Here is a 16,616-nt window from a genome sequence, read left to right on the forward strand (position 1 = left end):
CCCAGAACTGGACACCGTATTCCAGGTGTGGTCTGACCAAGGCAGAATAGAGTGGGACTATTACGTCCCTTGATCTGGACACTATACTTCTGTTGAAGCAGACTAAGATTTCACTTTTATAAACTTTATAGAACTGTTTAGAAATTTTACAGCTGCCTGGAATTTCCACAAACTCTATTGGAGAATCACGGGAGGTGGGAGCCATCCGTACTCCAGACACCAGGAAGCAATCAGGGTGCGTAGCGCAATCAAAGTGGTGTGGAACTTTATGATTCTTGTGTTCAGGACCCTTGTGTTTCTGGGACCCATAGATGGCTGTGGGGACATGCAACAGACCACACTTATAGAGAGTTTGCATGAAACCCATAAAAATGTTTAGCTCCATTGGACCCTTAAGTTTAGAAAAGGGGGGAGTTTCAGGGAGCCTGTGGAAGATTGGGGGAAATCAAAACCCATTTCTCCTGATCTGAACTAATGAGTTGATGACCACTGTAAGCAGATGAAAACATTAGCAGGATTGCAATAACACTTGTAATGTAGCAATTGCTATGGAGAAAATGGAGTGATGTAAAATATGGACTATTGAGCAGTATGCAGTTGAAAACCCATGGAGGGGAAGGTGAGAAGTCCAAAGATTTGGAGAGATCTTTAAATATAGATATGTATGGCTGTATTGTTATAATCTTATACTTGTAAAATCAAATAAAAACTATTACAAGAAAAGAATTGATGAGTTGGTTGTGTTGAGTCCTCACAGCCCATCCCAAGCAAAACATTCAGGTTCATTGGGCCTTTAAACCAAAATGGGGGCTGAAGGGGCCACATAGGGCAGGGGGACTTGAAACCCATTCCTTGTCATCAAGAACAACAGGAAATTCACATAGGGGGTCCAAGCAACCCACCCTGAAAACAATATTAGCTTCATCCCTCTCTTAAACCAAAATAGGCTTTCAGGGGCCACCTGGAAGGTTGGGGCGCTCTAACACATCCCTTGGGATTGCAGGGGGATGAGATGGTTGTGTACAACCTGCCACCCTCAAAAATATGTTTGTGGTGACATTTAAAACTAGCCCATTTGGGGTGTCCTAAAAGCACGAGGGAAAGAAGGACGAGCACAGCCACTTTTCATTTGTGATGTAGGCTTTTTGCTCTATCCCTCTCACCGTCTGCAGCTGTTTAGGGAATTGACAAGACAGGGGATATTTTATGCACCAGACTTTTCAGACTCAGTGCGAGAAATTATGAGTCTCTGGAGAAATCCCTGGGAAAAATAAGAATATTTATGAGGCAGGGAAGCATCACCCTGGCAACCTTCTGGAGTCTCTCTGTGGCTTGAGGAGCAGATGCAGAGCTGGAGAAAACATGTTTGCAAGAACAGAGAGAAGCAGCTGCCCTGTTTTGACATGGGCCAGCAAAGGGTGGAAAGGTCAGCTTGGACTTTAAATAGCAATGCACCTTCGTTGGGGTCAGGGCCAATATATTCTTTTAGGAAGTATGCAAATATATACATGCTCTACATAGAGTACCTACATCTGAGCCCTGTGAACTCATGAAACCCATTCCCTTTACAAGGAGATTCTTATTCTTAATATTTTTTATTTATTGAGTTTATATACTGTTGTATACATAGAGGTTTCAGGGGAGTTCACAGAAAAGATCACAACATATATAACCAGAATAAAAACAACAACCGAATAACACCCACCCTCCGAAAAGAGTCACATTTTTAAAGGATATAGGATGTCAATCAGCTCAACCAAAGGCCTTGTTAAAGAGGAAGGTTTTTGCCCGGTGCCTAAAGGTGTATAATGAAGGCGCCAGGCAAACTTCCCTGGGAAGAGCATTCCACAGACAGGGAGCCACTGCAGAGAAGGCCCCGTTCTCGTGTTGCTGCCCTACGGACCTCTCAAGGAGGAGGCACACGAAGGAGAGCCTCAGAAGATGACCTCAGGGTCCGGTTAGGTTTATATGGGAAGAGGCGGTCCTTGAGGTATTACAGTCCTGAGATCACGCTGACATGCCTGGATCTCCACATCCCCAAGGCCATCTTCCCCCTTACCAGACACATTCTCCACTAACTGAACCTTCCGCACCATCTGAATTATCACAAAAGCTTTGTCTCCTTGTGCATTCTCTGAGGTTTACAAAGAACTCCAAGGATTTTCAGTCATCCCCACCAAACAGAACTTTATTTCTCCAATACAACACAACTTAAGTACAGGCAACTTGTCATTTGCACAGGGATTGCATTCTGGGTCATCGCACAGTAGCAGTCATACAAAAGCCCATTTTGCCTCCCCCTTGTCTTCTGGGTCCGAAAATGACGTGTGGGTTGCACACGCACGTCAATCCATCGCTTGCACGATGGTTTCCACCTCCATAAGAAAAATTCCTTGCTAAAATAATGAATTTCATAGCGTAAGTTATGACCTGCTTATCTCCCATACAGCCGTAACATATAATGCATCTCTGACAGCGACAGCTTGGAAGGAAAAGGAGGGGGGGGGAATCAATGATGAAGTATTTAAATTACATCTTTAAATATTCCCTCATTGCGAGAAGTGAGGTTACAGGGAACCAGACAGAGGGCCTTCTCGGTAGTGGTGCCTGCCCTGTGGAATGCCCTCCCTTCTGATGTGAAGGAAATAAGTAGCTATCTTATCTTTAAAAGACATCTGAAGGCAGCCCTGTTTAGGGAAGCTTTTAATATTTAACGCTGTCTTGTTCTTAACACTCGATTGGAAGCCGCCCAGAGTGGCTGGGGAAACTCAGTCAGATGGGCGGGGTATAAATGATAAATTATTATTATTATTATTATTATTATTATTATTATTAACAACAATGTATAAATAAGGCATCTTTTCTATCTACACTGGTGTCCCTATGATGAGCTTTCTACCTGAACAATCTTCCACATTTTCTACGCTAACATCCTTCTGAAGATTTCTTCTTCTCCAGTAGGATTTCTGTTTATCACTGAAACTTTTTTCCATCCTTTGTGGGCTTAGTTCATTCAGGGAATCATAGAGTCGGAAGGGTCTGGATGGTAATCTAGACCAAACCCCTGCAATGGGAGAATCTTAACTAAAGCATTCATGTTAGGTGGCTGTCCAACACTCCAAGGAAGGAGAGTCCACAGTCTTCTGAGGTGAGGGAGTCCGTTTCACTGTCAAACAGCTCTTACTGTCGGAAAGTTCTTCCTGCCATTTACTCAGAATCTCCTTCCTTGGAACTTGAATCCATTGGATCTCATCCTACCTTCCAGAGCAGGAGAAAACAAGCTTGCTCCATCTTCCATGGGACAGACTTTTAGATATTTCAGGTGCTCTATCACATCTCCTCTCAGTTTCCTCTTTTCCAGGCTACACATACCCAACTCCTTCAACCGTTCCTGAGACTTGTTTCCAGACCCTTCATCATCTTGGTCACCCTTCTCTGCACATACAATCTTCTTCAATTGTGGTGCCCAGAACTGGACACAGTATTCCATGTGTCTGCTGACTGAGGCTAAATAGAGCAGTACTATTCAGCCTTGGTCAGACCACACCTAGAATATTGTGTCCAGTTCTCGGCACCACAATTGAAGAAAGCCTCTCCTCCTTACAGAGGGGAGGAGTTGTGAGCGGGAGCAGCAGCACTTCCCTTTCATTGCGCTGCTGGTTTTCACCCATCCACCCTCCCTTTAGTTCACTGCTTGGTTCTTGACCTTGCTATGGACCTGTGGTTGGTCGCCTTGGTTGCCCAGGGGGCCTGGTAGGAATTTTCATCCAACTGGCAAATTGGCACCAGCCACTTGGTTTTTCGCCTACCTCGTAGCAAATCGCCACAACTTTTTGGGTATTGGCGGGTAGGCATTGGAATATGTTTGCGTATTGGAGGGCAGGGTGTGGCCATCGCCTACCTCTGCACTTTATGGGTAATCCGGTAAAGGAATCTGGCGGTCGTGGATCCTGTCCGACGCCCTTGTGGTGGCTGGGGCCATGGAATGATCCCCGGTGACATCAGGGGGAGCTTACAGTTGTATTTGCATCAACAGGCTCCTCCTACTGGTGGGTAACCCTTGTTAGACTCACCCCTTCCTGTTGTTTTATCCACTGCCTAAGCCAATTCCTCTCACATGCTGTAATCAATAAAGTTGTGGCCTTTTTTATTCCATTAACCTAATAAGGTGAAGGAAAGGATTGGGCCCTGATTAATAAAATACACACGAGGCTTGGCCAGCAAGACTCTGGGAGGAAGTGCCAATAATAATCTGCCACACCCTGGCCCAGGTCCCTTTAACAGTGGTACCTCGCGTTAAGTACTTAATTCGTTCTGGAGGTGCGTTCTTAACCTGAAACTGTTCTTAACCTGAAGCACCACTTTAGCTAATGGGGCCTCCTGCTGCTGCCGCGCCGCCAGAGAAGGATTTCTGTTCTTATCCTGAAGCAAAGTTCTTAACCTGAGGTACTATTTCAGGGTTAGCGGAGTCTAACCTGAAGTATCTGTAACCTGAAGCGTATGTAACCTGAGGTGCCACTGTATTAACAAAAGAACTCTTAATACAGCGTTTGTAAGAACCAATCAGATTTCCTCTATGCATTTCAAAAAATCTCCCACGTGGAACAAAGTCAGATCAGAGAAATCCTTTTAACTACAAAGAAACTAGTTCCTACTTGAGCATGCATACGTGGTTGAGCTAAATAAACAGGAACCAAGGAGGAATGCATTTAGGAAACTCAGAGGTCATAAACCCATCGGAAAGAAAGACAGTATTTACCATCTCCTTGTGGACTCTCTTCCTGGCCCTTAAGATCGACCTAAAGATTAACAAAATCTACATCAAAGCTACTTTCTGTCTTTATGTACTGAGGACGCCCGGTGAAGCAACTGGTCTGTGTTTTAGAATGCTATACATGACTGTCAGGCAGTGAGAAAATGGCAGAGGTGCAGAGGCTTGTGGGATTCGATCAGAAATCATGTCAAATGGCTCAAATCCGGTCAAAGCAATGTGTTCATTGCTGACACAATGGCTTGCTACATTTCCCATAATTCCTCATAGCAATCCCACCTGACCACCACAATTAACTGCTGGAGTCATGTTGTGTGGGGGAGAGACACCGCATCCTGACACTTTCATCAAGGTGCCTCCTGAGTAAGCTTAGTAGCCATGGAATAAGAGAAGAGGTCCTCTTGTGGATCAGGAATGGAAGTTTCAGGAAGCAGAAAATAGTATTAAGTGGATAGTTCCTCCAAATGGGGGGCTGTGGTGCCAGGTGTTCTTGGCCAAAAGCTCGCAAGGACAATCTGGCCACATCATTTGGCACCAACAAGATTCTGGACCAGACCCAAGGGCAGCCCCAGAAAGAGTGCATTGCAGTAGCCCAGCTCCAAGTTTTCCAATGCTCCAGTGGTCAGCCTATTCCTGTTCACAAACAGCCCTAGAGGACACGTGGGTCTCTAGTGACAAAGGCGTATCCAAGAGTACCCGCAAACTATGCATTTGCTACATAGGCTTAGGATCCAAGGCCATTGTTGTGAAAATGAATTAATTGTAAGTAAAGAACCCTTTTTCTATACCAGTCGGAATCCTGAGTATTTTATTTTACCTTTTTAGTCATGCTAATGTGTGAATGAGACCGATTTTGAGCGGTGCCATGGCTGGCACAACCAAAGAAGTTGCCCTGTGCCGTAGAACATATGAGTGGGCCTCCCTGCCTCCACCTAGCCGCCAGGTAGGAGAAGAAAAGCCAGAGTTGTCTGAGTGGGTGAAGCTGGAAGCAGGATGGAAGTTGGACGCACAAAGACATACATGCTCTGTGCTGGATTCAGTGGCGTAGCGTGGGGGGTGCCAGGGGTGCCAGCCGCACCGGGCGCAACACCTGGGGGGGCGCGGGTCCAGAGGGAAGGGACAAGCAATCGAGGTTTGGTTGGGGTGGGGGGTCGTCGTCTCCGCCACTGCTTCTGTTTTCCGCTGTGCTGAGGCGAGCTGGGCGCGGCCAGGCATGCAAGCGCAGCGCATGGCCAAGCGCTGCAGCCTGGGGAGCTGGCGCCTTAGTGCCTCGCCGTCGGCCGCGCAGCCGTAGCCCAAGCTCGACAACTCGTGGAGGGCGCCTCTCTCTCTCTCTCTGCCTGGAGGGGAGGGGCTTTCCCTGCTCTTTGTTCCGTTTGAGCAAACACAGCAACGAAACAGAGGAGGGTGGGCAGTAAGACCCTGAGGCAGAATGCAGGAAAGCAGCCACTTCCTCTTTTCAGGTTTCCCTTCTCCGGTACCTACCCACCCACGTTTATTGTGAGGGAAATCTAACTGACTGCAGGGAAGGGGTTGGGTGCATGTAATGTGTGACAAAGGCATCAGGTGTACGTCTTGGGTGGAAAGGGTATAAGGGTGGGGAGGTAGAGTGCATTTAAAAAAACCAAAACATTGTGGATTTAAACAAGGAAAATGTAGCATAATCTACTGTTTGTAAGGGCCCTTTGGGATTGGTTTTACCCATCTCAGACAGTTAGCTCATAGTGTAAATAAAGATGGCTGTTGTTTACATTTTTTTAATAAAAGCATCAACAACGATCCTTTTGCACGGTCTGTTGTGCTGTGTTGCAGAACTTTTTGCAGTTGCAGGATTAGGGATGGTGTTCTGTGCTACAGTGGCGTAGCGTGGGGGGTGCAGGCTGGGCCGGCCACACCGGGCGCAACATCTGGGGGGCCGCGCTCCATGGGTTAGGGGGCGCAAAATCCACGGGTTAGGGGGCACAAATTACTTGCCTTGCCCCGGGTGCTGACAACCCACGCTACGCCACTGGCTGGATTCAAAGCAGTGACTAATGCAGTGCTGATGCTCCGTGGAGTATTAACGCGGTGAAGCCCTGCTATCTATGCTCAGGTTGCATGTACACTGGGACCTCGGGTTAAGAGCTTAATTCGTTCCGTAGGTCCATTTTTCATCTGAAACTGTTCTTAACCTGAGACACCTGAGACACCACGAATGGAGCCAGTGTGGTATAGTGGTTAAGAGCAGTAGTCTCCTAATCTGGTGAACCGGGTTCGCATCTCCGCTCCTCCACATGCAGCTGCTGGGTGACCTTGGGCTAATCACACTTCTCTGAAGTCTCTCAGCCCCACTCACCTCACAGAGTGTTTGTTGTGGGGGAGGAAGGGAAAGGAGAATGTTAGCCGCTTTGAGACCCCTTAAAGGGAGTGAAAGGCGGGATATCAAACCTAAACTCTTCTTCTTCTCCCACTGCTGCCGCCACCGTGTTGTTGTTGTTTAGTCGTTTAGGACTCTTCTTGACCCCATGGACCAGAGCATGCCAGGCACTCCTGTCTTCCACTGCCCCCCGCAGTTTGCTCAAGCTCATGCTGGTAGCTTCGAGAACACTGTCCAACCATCTCGTCCTCTGTCGTCCCCTTCTCCTTGTGCTCTCCATCTTTCCCAGCATCAGGGTCTTTTCCAGGGAGTCTTCTCTTCTCATGAGGTGGCCAAAGTATTGAAGCCTCAGCTTCAGGATCTGTCCTTCCAGTGAGCCCTCAGGGCTGATTTCCTTCAGAATGGAGAGGTTTGATCTTCTTGCAGTCCATGGGACTCTCAAGAGTCTCCTCCAGCACCAGAATTCAAAAGCATCAATTTTTCGGCAGTCAGCCTTCTTGATGGTCCAGCTCTCGCTTCCAAAAATCACTACTGGGAAAACCAGAGCTTTAACTATACGGACCTTTGTTGCCAAGGTGATGTCTCTGCTTTTTAAGATGCTGTCTAGGTTTGTCATTGCCGCTGCCATACCTCCAGGCCATTTCTGTTCTCATCCTGAAGCAAAGTTCTTAACAGGAGGTAATATTTCTGGGTTAGCGGCTCCTCCTGGGCTCCTGCCTGCGTTGCTCGGCTTGCCAAGGGTTAAAAGGCACAGAGCTGGGTTTCTAGAGAGGACAGGAAGTGGAGGCGTGGGGGGGGGCAAGGTCCTCCCGAGCCAAAGCCCCTCCCTCGCCCTTCCCGCCTGCAAGCGGAGGGGCGGCTTCCGTCTCCCTCTCTCTCTGGCCAGAGCTGCCTGGGGGTGAGTCTGGTGCAATGGGGAGAAGGGGCTGCGGGGGGAGGATGCGGGGGGGGCTGGCCAGATCGTGCCTGGGGGGCGCCAAGTCGGGGGGGGGCGAGGGGGGGGGCCAGGGCTCTGCCCCGCTCTTCTTGCTTGGCCCCGGGGGGGGGAGGGGGAGGGGGGTCTTGGAGGGGGGAGCCTGCAGAGAGAGCCCTGGAGTCTCGATCAAGAGCGGAGGAGGAGGAGGAGGAGGAGGAGGAAGGGTCTTCTTCCTCTTGGCCAGCATCGCTACTGTGTCTCCGCTCCTCCACATGCAGCTGCTGGGTGACCTTGGGCCAGTCACACTTCTGTGAAGTCTCTCAGCCCCACTCACCTCACAGAGTGTTTGTTGTGGGGGAGGAAGGGAAAGGAGAATGTTAGCCGCTTTGAGACTCCTGAAGGGGAGTGAAAGGCGGGATATCAAATCCAAACTCTTCTTCTTCTTCTTCTTCTTCTTCTCCAAGCAGAAACCGCTACATTTGTAGCAGGGCGGTGGGAGCGAGATCTCTTAGGACTGGATCGCTTTTCTAACGTAGCTCAGCTGTTTTCCTTCTTTAATCAGTGTGGTCATTTATACGGATGTCAGCCTCCAGGACGTACTTTGTATACCAAACTATATAGCAAACTATATCTGGTCTAGGGAACTATGCCCCACAAATAACCCAGAGATGCATTTTCAATAAAAGCACACATTCTGCTCATGTAAAAACACCAGGGAGGTTTGGAGTACATTGTCAGGAGCAGGGCTAGGCAAACTGAGGCCCGGGGGCCGGATGCGGACCAGTCGCCTTCTAAATCCGGCCCAGGGACGGTCCAGGAATCAGCGTGGTTTTTCCATGAGTAGAATACAGTGGTACTTCGGGTTAAGTACTGAATTCGTTCCGGAGGTCCATTCTTAACCTGAAACTGTTCTTAACCTGAGGTACCACATTAGCTAATAATAATAATGTGGCCTCCCTCTGGTGCCGTACCGCCAGAGCACAATTTCTGTTCTCATTCTGAAGCAAAGTTCTTAACCCGAGGTACTATTTCTGGGTTAGCGGAGTCTGTAACCTGAAGCGTATGTAACCCGAGGTACCACTGTATGTCCTTTTATTTAAAATGCATCTCTGGGTTATTTGTGGGGCATAGGGATTTGTTCATTTTTTTCTTTCTTCAAAATATAGTCCGGCTCACCACATGGTCTGAGGGACGGTGGACCGACCCACAGCTGAAAAAGGTTGCTGACCCCTGGTCTATAGCTCTCCTTCTGGAGCCAGAGAGGATAGTCACTTTCAAGGGCACCATTTAAGATGTAGAGGTTTAGCCTGAATGCTGTTTGAGCCAAGCAGATGCCTGCAAAGTTTGATTTCTGATCTTTGGAACAACGGGTGAGGAGGAATCCACTGGCTTCACGGTTGGGAGGAGAGCATTTGTGCTGTGCATAAAGGGCATGATGATTAGGGCCCAATCTGGCATTGAGATCCCCTCCTAAAACTACAGATGCCTTTGGTTAAGCAAAATAAGGTCAGTGGTATAAATTTCCCTTTCAATCCACAAGTCTCTGATCTGAGATTTCTGCCTCATCGGGGTCACATCAGCGTAAATTACCAACAGGGCCTGGTGGCTGAATTGGATTAACACTGCCCTGTCTTATGACTTAGAATCATAGAATAATAGAGTTGGAAGAGACCACAAGGGCCATCGAGTCCAACCCCCTGCCAAGCAGGAAACACCATCAGAGCACTCCTGACATATGGTTGTCAAGCCTCTGCTTAAAGACCTCCAAAGTAGGAGACTCCACCACACTCCTTGGCAGAAAATTCCACTGTCAAACAGCTCTTACTGTCAGGAAGTTCTTCCTAATGTTTAGGTGGAATCTTCTTTCTTGTAGTTTGGATCCATTGCTCCGTGTCCGCTTCTCTGGAGCAGCAGAAAACAACCTTTCTCCCTCCTCTATATGATATCCTTTTATATATTTGAACATGGCTATCATATCACCCCTTAACCTCCTCTTCTCCAGGCTAAACATGCCCAGCTCCCTTAGCCCTTCCTCATAAGGCATCGTTTCCAGGCCTTTGACCATTTTGGTTGCCCTCCTCTGGACACGTTCCAGTTTGTCAGTGTCCTTCTTGAACTGTGGTGCCCAGAACTGGACACAGTACTCCAGGTGAGGTCTGACCAGAGCAGAATACAGTGGCACTATTACTTCCCTTGATCTAGATGCTATACTCCTATTGATGCAGCCCAGAATTGCATCGGCTTTTTTAGCTGCCGCGTCACACTGTTGGCTCATGTCAAGTTTGTGGTCAACCAAGACTCCTAGATCCTTTTCACATGTACTGCTCTCAAGCCAGGTGTCCCCCATCTTGTATTTGTGCCTCTCATTTTTTTTTGCCCAAGTGCAATACTTTACATTTCTCCCTGTTAAAATTCATCTTGTTTGTTTTGGCCCAGTTCTCTAATCTGTCAAGGTCGTTTTGAAGTGTGATCCTGTCCTCTGGGGTGTTAGTCACCCCTCCCAGTTTGGTGTCATCTGCAAATTTGATCAGGATGCCCTTGAGTCCATCATCCAAGTCGTTGATAAAGATGTTGAATAAGACCGGGCCCAAGACAGAACCCTGTGGCACCCCACTAGAGGGCTTGAAATGGCACGTAGGGTAGTGGAGACTAAGACCCCCAGGCCCCCTTTCGCTCTTCCACGCTTTACCCCTAGATCTGCCCCGGTTGAGAATGAATGAAATCCATTAAGTAACAGCTCATCCGCTGTCCATGTTTTCAGGATCATTATGATGCAATGGTGGGAATGAAAGTCTTTAAAACAAGGATCTCTGCTGGATGCGGATCACCCGGCCGCATTCGAGGATAAAAGCTAGGTCACTTGATTGTCATGCAGTTGCATTATGGGTAATTTTTGCAGGAGCAAGAGCTTCGCATTGGTTTGAGATGGTTGTAACTGCGTCTCCTTCTGTGACGAGGGAGAAGGTGCTGTGCCACCATGTTCCTGCTCCTCTGTTCTAGCAAGGAGACTGGGAGAATCAGTGCAGCGTGGTCAGCAATATGTGAATTCCAGGCAAGCAGGGCTGCCATCTCTTCAGCAGGGGAGACTTCCTTTCACTTGTCCGAGGAGAGGAGAGGGGAACTGTTTCTCCTGCGAATCCGGTTCCCTCAGGGCCAGGTGGGACTTCTGAGATGGGGAAGCACATGGGCCTCTATTTCCAGGTTGGGCTTCTTCAAGTGCTTGTCAGAGGTTTCTTTTGCTTGCAGGGCAGATGCTTTGGGGAATCAGCTACTTGGGGTTGTAAAGATTCCTGGTATACTACTGGTATACAAGGAATATTCAGAAAAGTCACTCTCTGCATCACTTCCACTATTATTAGTAAAGTACTAGGGCGATCCTGCAGGGAGTACAAGATTCCCGATGGCTTCGCTCACAAGGGTCATAGGAACGTGCAAGCCCACTCACCACAACAAGGTGTTGATCCAGCGAGTGAGAAGTACATTTTTGCTAATTGAACCGGGGACAAATACCATCAAAACACCAGAAAATTTAAAACCAATAATAATAATAATAATAATAATCATCATCATCATCATCATCATCATAATTTATTATTTATACCCCGCCCATCTGGCTGGGTTTCCCCATCCACTCTGGGTGGCTTCCAACAGAATATTAAAATGCAATAATTTATTAAACATTAAAAGCTTCCCTAAACAGGGCTGCTTTCAGGTGTCTTCTAAAAGTCTGGTAGTTGTTTCTCTCTTTGACATCTGGTGGGAGAGCATTCCACAGGGCAGGAGCCACTACCGAGAAGGCCCTATGCCTGGTTCCCTGTAACTTGGCTTCTCACAGGGAGGGAACCACCAGAAGGACACTGGACCTCAGTGTCTGGGCAGAACGATGGGGGTGGAGACGCTCCTTCAGGTATACTGGGCCGAGGCCGTTTAGGGCTTTAAAAGTCAGCATCGACACTTTGAATTGTGCTTGGAACTTTTGCCTTATGATACCATAGATAAGCATGCCTGGGGTTGCAGTCTTCAGGCTTGGGGACAAGATGGTGACTGGTTTTTGCCCCAAGTTCTTTCCATAAGCCCCACTGAGTTCAATGGGATCTATTCTCAGGTCTCTACTCTGCAGACCATGCCAGTCTTACGAAGAGGGGAGAGGAGTAAACAGAGGAAATTGGAACCACTGGAAATGTTTATAAATGGGGTTTCTGTTGGGAAGGGGCTGCCCCATTTGTGCTTTTCCAGGGGCAGGAGAATCCAGTGAGAGCCAGTGTGGTGTAGTGGTTAAGAGCGGTAGACTCGTAATCTGGTGAACCGGGTTCGCATCTCCGTTCCTCCACATGCAGCTGCTGGGTGACCTTGGGCTAGTCACAGTTCTCTGAAGTCTCTCAGCCCCACTCACCTCACAGAGTGTTTGTTGTGGGGGAGGAAGGGAAAGGAGAATGTTAGCCGCTTTGAGACTCCTTTATGTAGTGATAAAGCGGGATATCAAATCCAAACGCTTCATCTTCTTCTCTTCTTCTTCCCTGCAGGGCCTTTGAGGCTCCCTTTGCTTCTTCCTCTCTCCCAGGACCTTGCAGCTTGTTTTGGCTCCTTGACTCTTCAGGAAGGATGAAAGAGATGGATCCTGCAAAGCTCATAAGGATGGAAGGGGGAAGATGGACGGTTGACCTGGTCAGGTTGTCTCCTGCATCCCTCCTCACAACCTCTGAGCGTTCCTCTCTAGGGCTCTCAGAGAGATCTGGTGAGTTCCAGGGGAGGGGAGATGGGCACATGGAGGGATGGAGCCAGAGAGGTATTGGGGCTTGCTCAGCCTGGGGGTTGGGGGAGGCAGACAGGCAGGCGGAGATTGAGAAGGTGAGCACCTTTCTGGGCTCCACCACCTGCCTGCCTGCGCCTTTGTCATCTGCAGGGAATTTGAGCTAGGAATACATCACAGCTCCCCGGCCACCACGATGTATTGGCAGCTCAAAAGGTCTAATACCAGTGCCGTGACCTGAATGCCCTACCAATGTCAAAAAAGTTACTGCTCCATCACACAGCAGTAGAAGCAACGAACTCTGCATGAGGAAGTCAAGGAGGAGAATCGTGGGATCCTGGACGCTCTTGGTAAAGCTCCCCGTTGGATCATAAGATCAGTTTTGAAATTCCATACATATAGTCCCCCCCCCAGGAGATCCTACAATATAGCTCCCTTTCTGTTCTTCAGACATAGAATATTCTGCCAGCTTTAACTTTTCAATTATAGTTACAATTCTGTCACATGACTCTGGCAATCTTTCTTTTCTTCATGTCTTAGACCAAAAAAGTTTCTTATTAAATTGCGATGACATCTTCTAAATTTATAAACTTTCCCTAAATTGTGAAGAATTTCTCTGGCAGTAAGACATCTGCCTCAATACATTGTATCATTTCAAATCTGTATAACACTGTTCTCATTCTCCTATTCCACTGTGTAAAACTTCCTATCTGCATCCTAAAAATTTCTTTCTACTTTTCGATCTGCCTTTAAAAAATGCTTCTGAGAGGATAATTAAGAGTACACTGGCAAAGAGGTCAAAATGTTAATGTCAGTTTCTGAGGTAAAACATGTCACTTTACAACTCTGCACCTGTCTTTCTGGATTATTCATGGTTTTCTGGATTTTGTGGGCCCCAAACCCATTTTCTGTGGTATTTATATGTGTGGAGGTTGCCCTGGGTTGTTTGACCCTTGAAAAACATAGCTTTTTTTTCTTCTAGAAAAGACACCACAAGATTCTCTGTTTAGAGTTTATACAGAACACATTACATTACTTGATATACTAAAACACGTTTGCATGTGCTTATATCTAATATATCTATATCTATTGTCAGGGAACTGCCATCGGAAGCAGGGACCAGCAGGGGGAGAGGTGAGTCTTTGGGGGAAGGTCTCACGGAGGCTGAGAGAGACTCAGCAGCTAAAGCAGGAACCAGCAGGGAAAGAGGTGGATCTCTGAGAGAAAGCGAGCAAGGGGGAGGGCTCAGGGACACGTCCAGCGAGAACAGTGTGGAGGTGTCTGAAGCTCCCATAGGGAGACCCATTCCTCGCCGGAAGCTGTCACGACGCGAGTCCAGAAGACGTGTTTCCGTTAAGGAGCTTTTATGCTGGAAACGATTCCGAATACAACCACTGTCGGAATCTGCAAGTGACTAGAGCAGACATGTCTGAGGAGCTCCGTCACAGACAGAGGTTTGTGGATTTGCACAAACTCTGAGGGACTACGATTTTACGCACAAGCAGCTCATCATCCCATGACAGCATTCCGACAGTCTTTGTAAGCTGTCTGTGCAGGAGAAGGCATCATGAGCGACCCAGCCGGAACCGGAGAAGCCGGAGTTGGAGCAGGTCCAAGCTTGGAAGAAAGGTACCGAGCGTTGGAAATCCAACTGGCGCTGCAGACGGCGAGGCTTGAGGAGAGAAGGGCTCAGGATGCAGACAAGAAGGGGAAAGCCACCCAGTTCACCAGAAAGGTACCAGGATTGGTGCAGAAGTTTGGGGGGGACCCCAAGGACTACCATGCCTTTAGGACAGAGATGCAATATGCCCTCAATGTGCAGTTTGATGAATTCCCTGATGAGGAATCACGAGTGGCTATCGTGATTGGGCATCTTGAAAGGGGGGCGAGGGACTGGGTTAGACCCCTGATGGCAACGAATAATGACGTCCTAAAGGACACAATGAAGTTCTTTCGTGCGATGGATTTGATGTTTTCCAGCGATATTGAGCAGGGCGTGGTCCGCAGACAGTTAATGGCTTGCAAACAGGGGAGCCGATCTGTTCGTGAGTATTGGACCGAGTTCACCATGCTGGTTCATAGATTGGGGTGGGATTTATCGGCGGAACCCATTCAAATGCTATTTGAAGAAGGGCTTGCTTCGGCTGTGAAAGACGAACTTTCCCGGAGTCCCAGGGCGGCTTCTATGGATCAGCTGACCAAATCTGCGCTGACCATAGGGGCGCGCCAAGAGGCGAGAGCCTTGGAGAGGCGGGAAGGGAAAGGGGAATGGTGGAAGGAGTTCCGCATTCCAGACATTCCAGAGCCAACTTTCCCGCCGGCGGAGCCAATGGAAATCGGAACAGCGCGCGCGCAGTTTCAAAACCCAGTGAGGGGGGAAAGAAGGATGGAAAAGGCGCCCGGAAATGCTATCTCTGCCAACAGCCAGGTCACTTTGCCAGAGTCTGCCCCCAGAGGAAGGAATGGCAAGGGATGGTGGGAGCTGTGGAGGGAGGAGTGGAGGAAATACCGGAGCCAGTAAAAGCCAACGCCTGGCTGCCACCGTCGGGGCACAGCAGCCAGGCCAAAGAGCAGTGAAAGTGCCCAAGCCAGAACCTCCTAAACCTGCCTTAGTGATAGAAGTGTCACTAGAGCTGCAAAACGGCTACCCTCTAAAGATAAAGGCTCTGTTGGACTCAGGCAGCTCCTGCAATTTTATGAGCAAAGAGTTTGCAGCTGAACACCAGATACAGACAATCCCTTTAAGCAACCCCCTGCAGGTGACCACGATTGATGGCAGGGAGCTGTTGGGAGGAGAAGTCAGCTTGCAGACCGTCCCAATGATCATGAAGGTGGCAAGGCACACCAAACTGATAGCGTTTAATGTGGCCACCTTGGGAGGGGCTCCTATTATCTTGGGGATGAGCTGGCTGGCGTTACATGATCCGCTGGTGGGCTGGCATCAGAGAGTGGTTTCCTTTGGTTCCGCACATTGCTTAGAACACTGCAGGGGAGGAAAGGGTTCAGCAGGGGCCCAAGCTACCCTAGCAGGGACGGAAGTAACGGAGCAGGTGAAGGTACCACGACAATACGCAGATCTCAGCGACGTGTTCAGCGAAAGGGAAGCTGACCAACTACCCCCGCATAGACCCTTTGACTGTCAAATCAATTTACTCCCTGGGGCACAGCTCCCTGTAGGCAAGCTGTACGCCATGTCAGACAGAGAGATGCAGTTGTTAAGAGAGTTTATTGACAAGAACCTGAAGCGAGGTTTCATCAGAGAGTCCAGAGCGGTGGGAGGCAGCCCAGTGTTTTTTGTGGATAAGAAAAACACGGACAAGCCGAGACTTGTGTGTGACTTCAGGGCTTTAAACGCAGTGTCAGAACCAGCGGCCTTCCCTATGCCCAGGATTGACGACATTTTGGACAGGGTGCGGAAGGGAAAGATTTTTACAAAGCTGGACCTCAGGGGGGTGTACAACCTGATACGCATAAGGAAGGGGGATGAATGGAAAACCACCATGTTCACCCCTTTGGGGGCCTTTGAATATTTAGTGATGCCTTTCGGCCTACAAGCAGGCTCGGCGTGCTTCCAATCTTTTATGAACCATGTACTGGGGTCTTTGCTTTACAAGAATTGCGTGGCCTTCCTAGATGACGTGTTGGTGTATTCTGAGAATGAGGAGCAGCATGTGAGAGACGTCAGAGAAGTGTTAAGCAGGCTGCGAGCCAACCGGCTGTGGGTGAAACTGGAGAAGTGTCAGTTTCATACCAAGGAGGTGGAGTTCCTGGGGTACCGCCTGTCAGACAAGGGATTGGCTATGGATCCCGGGAAGGTCCAGGC

At 48.6% G+C, this 16,616-nt stretch overlaps 1 protein-coding gene across 1 annotated transcript in view; it reads left to right on the forward strand.

Annotated features, from left to right (window-relative positions):
• LOC309527566 (uncharacterized protein) overlaps positions 1-16,616 on the forward strand; it is a gene marked incomplete at its 3' end in the record, with an annotated part of 49,090 nt that overhangs the window by 27,586 nt on the left and 4,888 nt on the right. The window contains exons 2-3 of the mRNA XM_082214393.1: positions 11,044-11,200; positions 12,567-12,778. Of these exons, the coding sequence (XP_082070519.1) occupies positions 12,646-12,778 (133 nt within the window). The 5' untranslated portion in view covers positions 11,044-11,200; positions 12,567-12,645. The remainder of the gene's footprint in view (positions 1-11,043; positions 11,201-12,566; positions 12,779-16,616) is intronic.

Source organism: Podarcis vaucheri (assembly GCF_965113315.1).
Source record: "Podarcis vaucheri genome assembly, chromosome: 2".
NCBI classification, from domain to species: Eukaryota; Metazoa; Chordata; class Lepidosauria; order Squamata; family Lacertidae; genus Podarcis; species Podarcis vaucheri.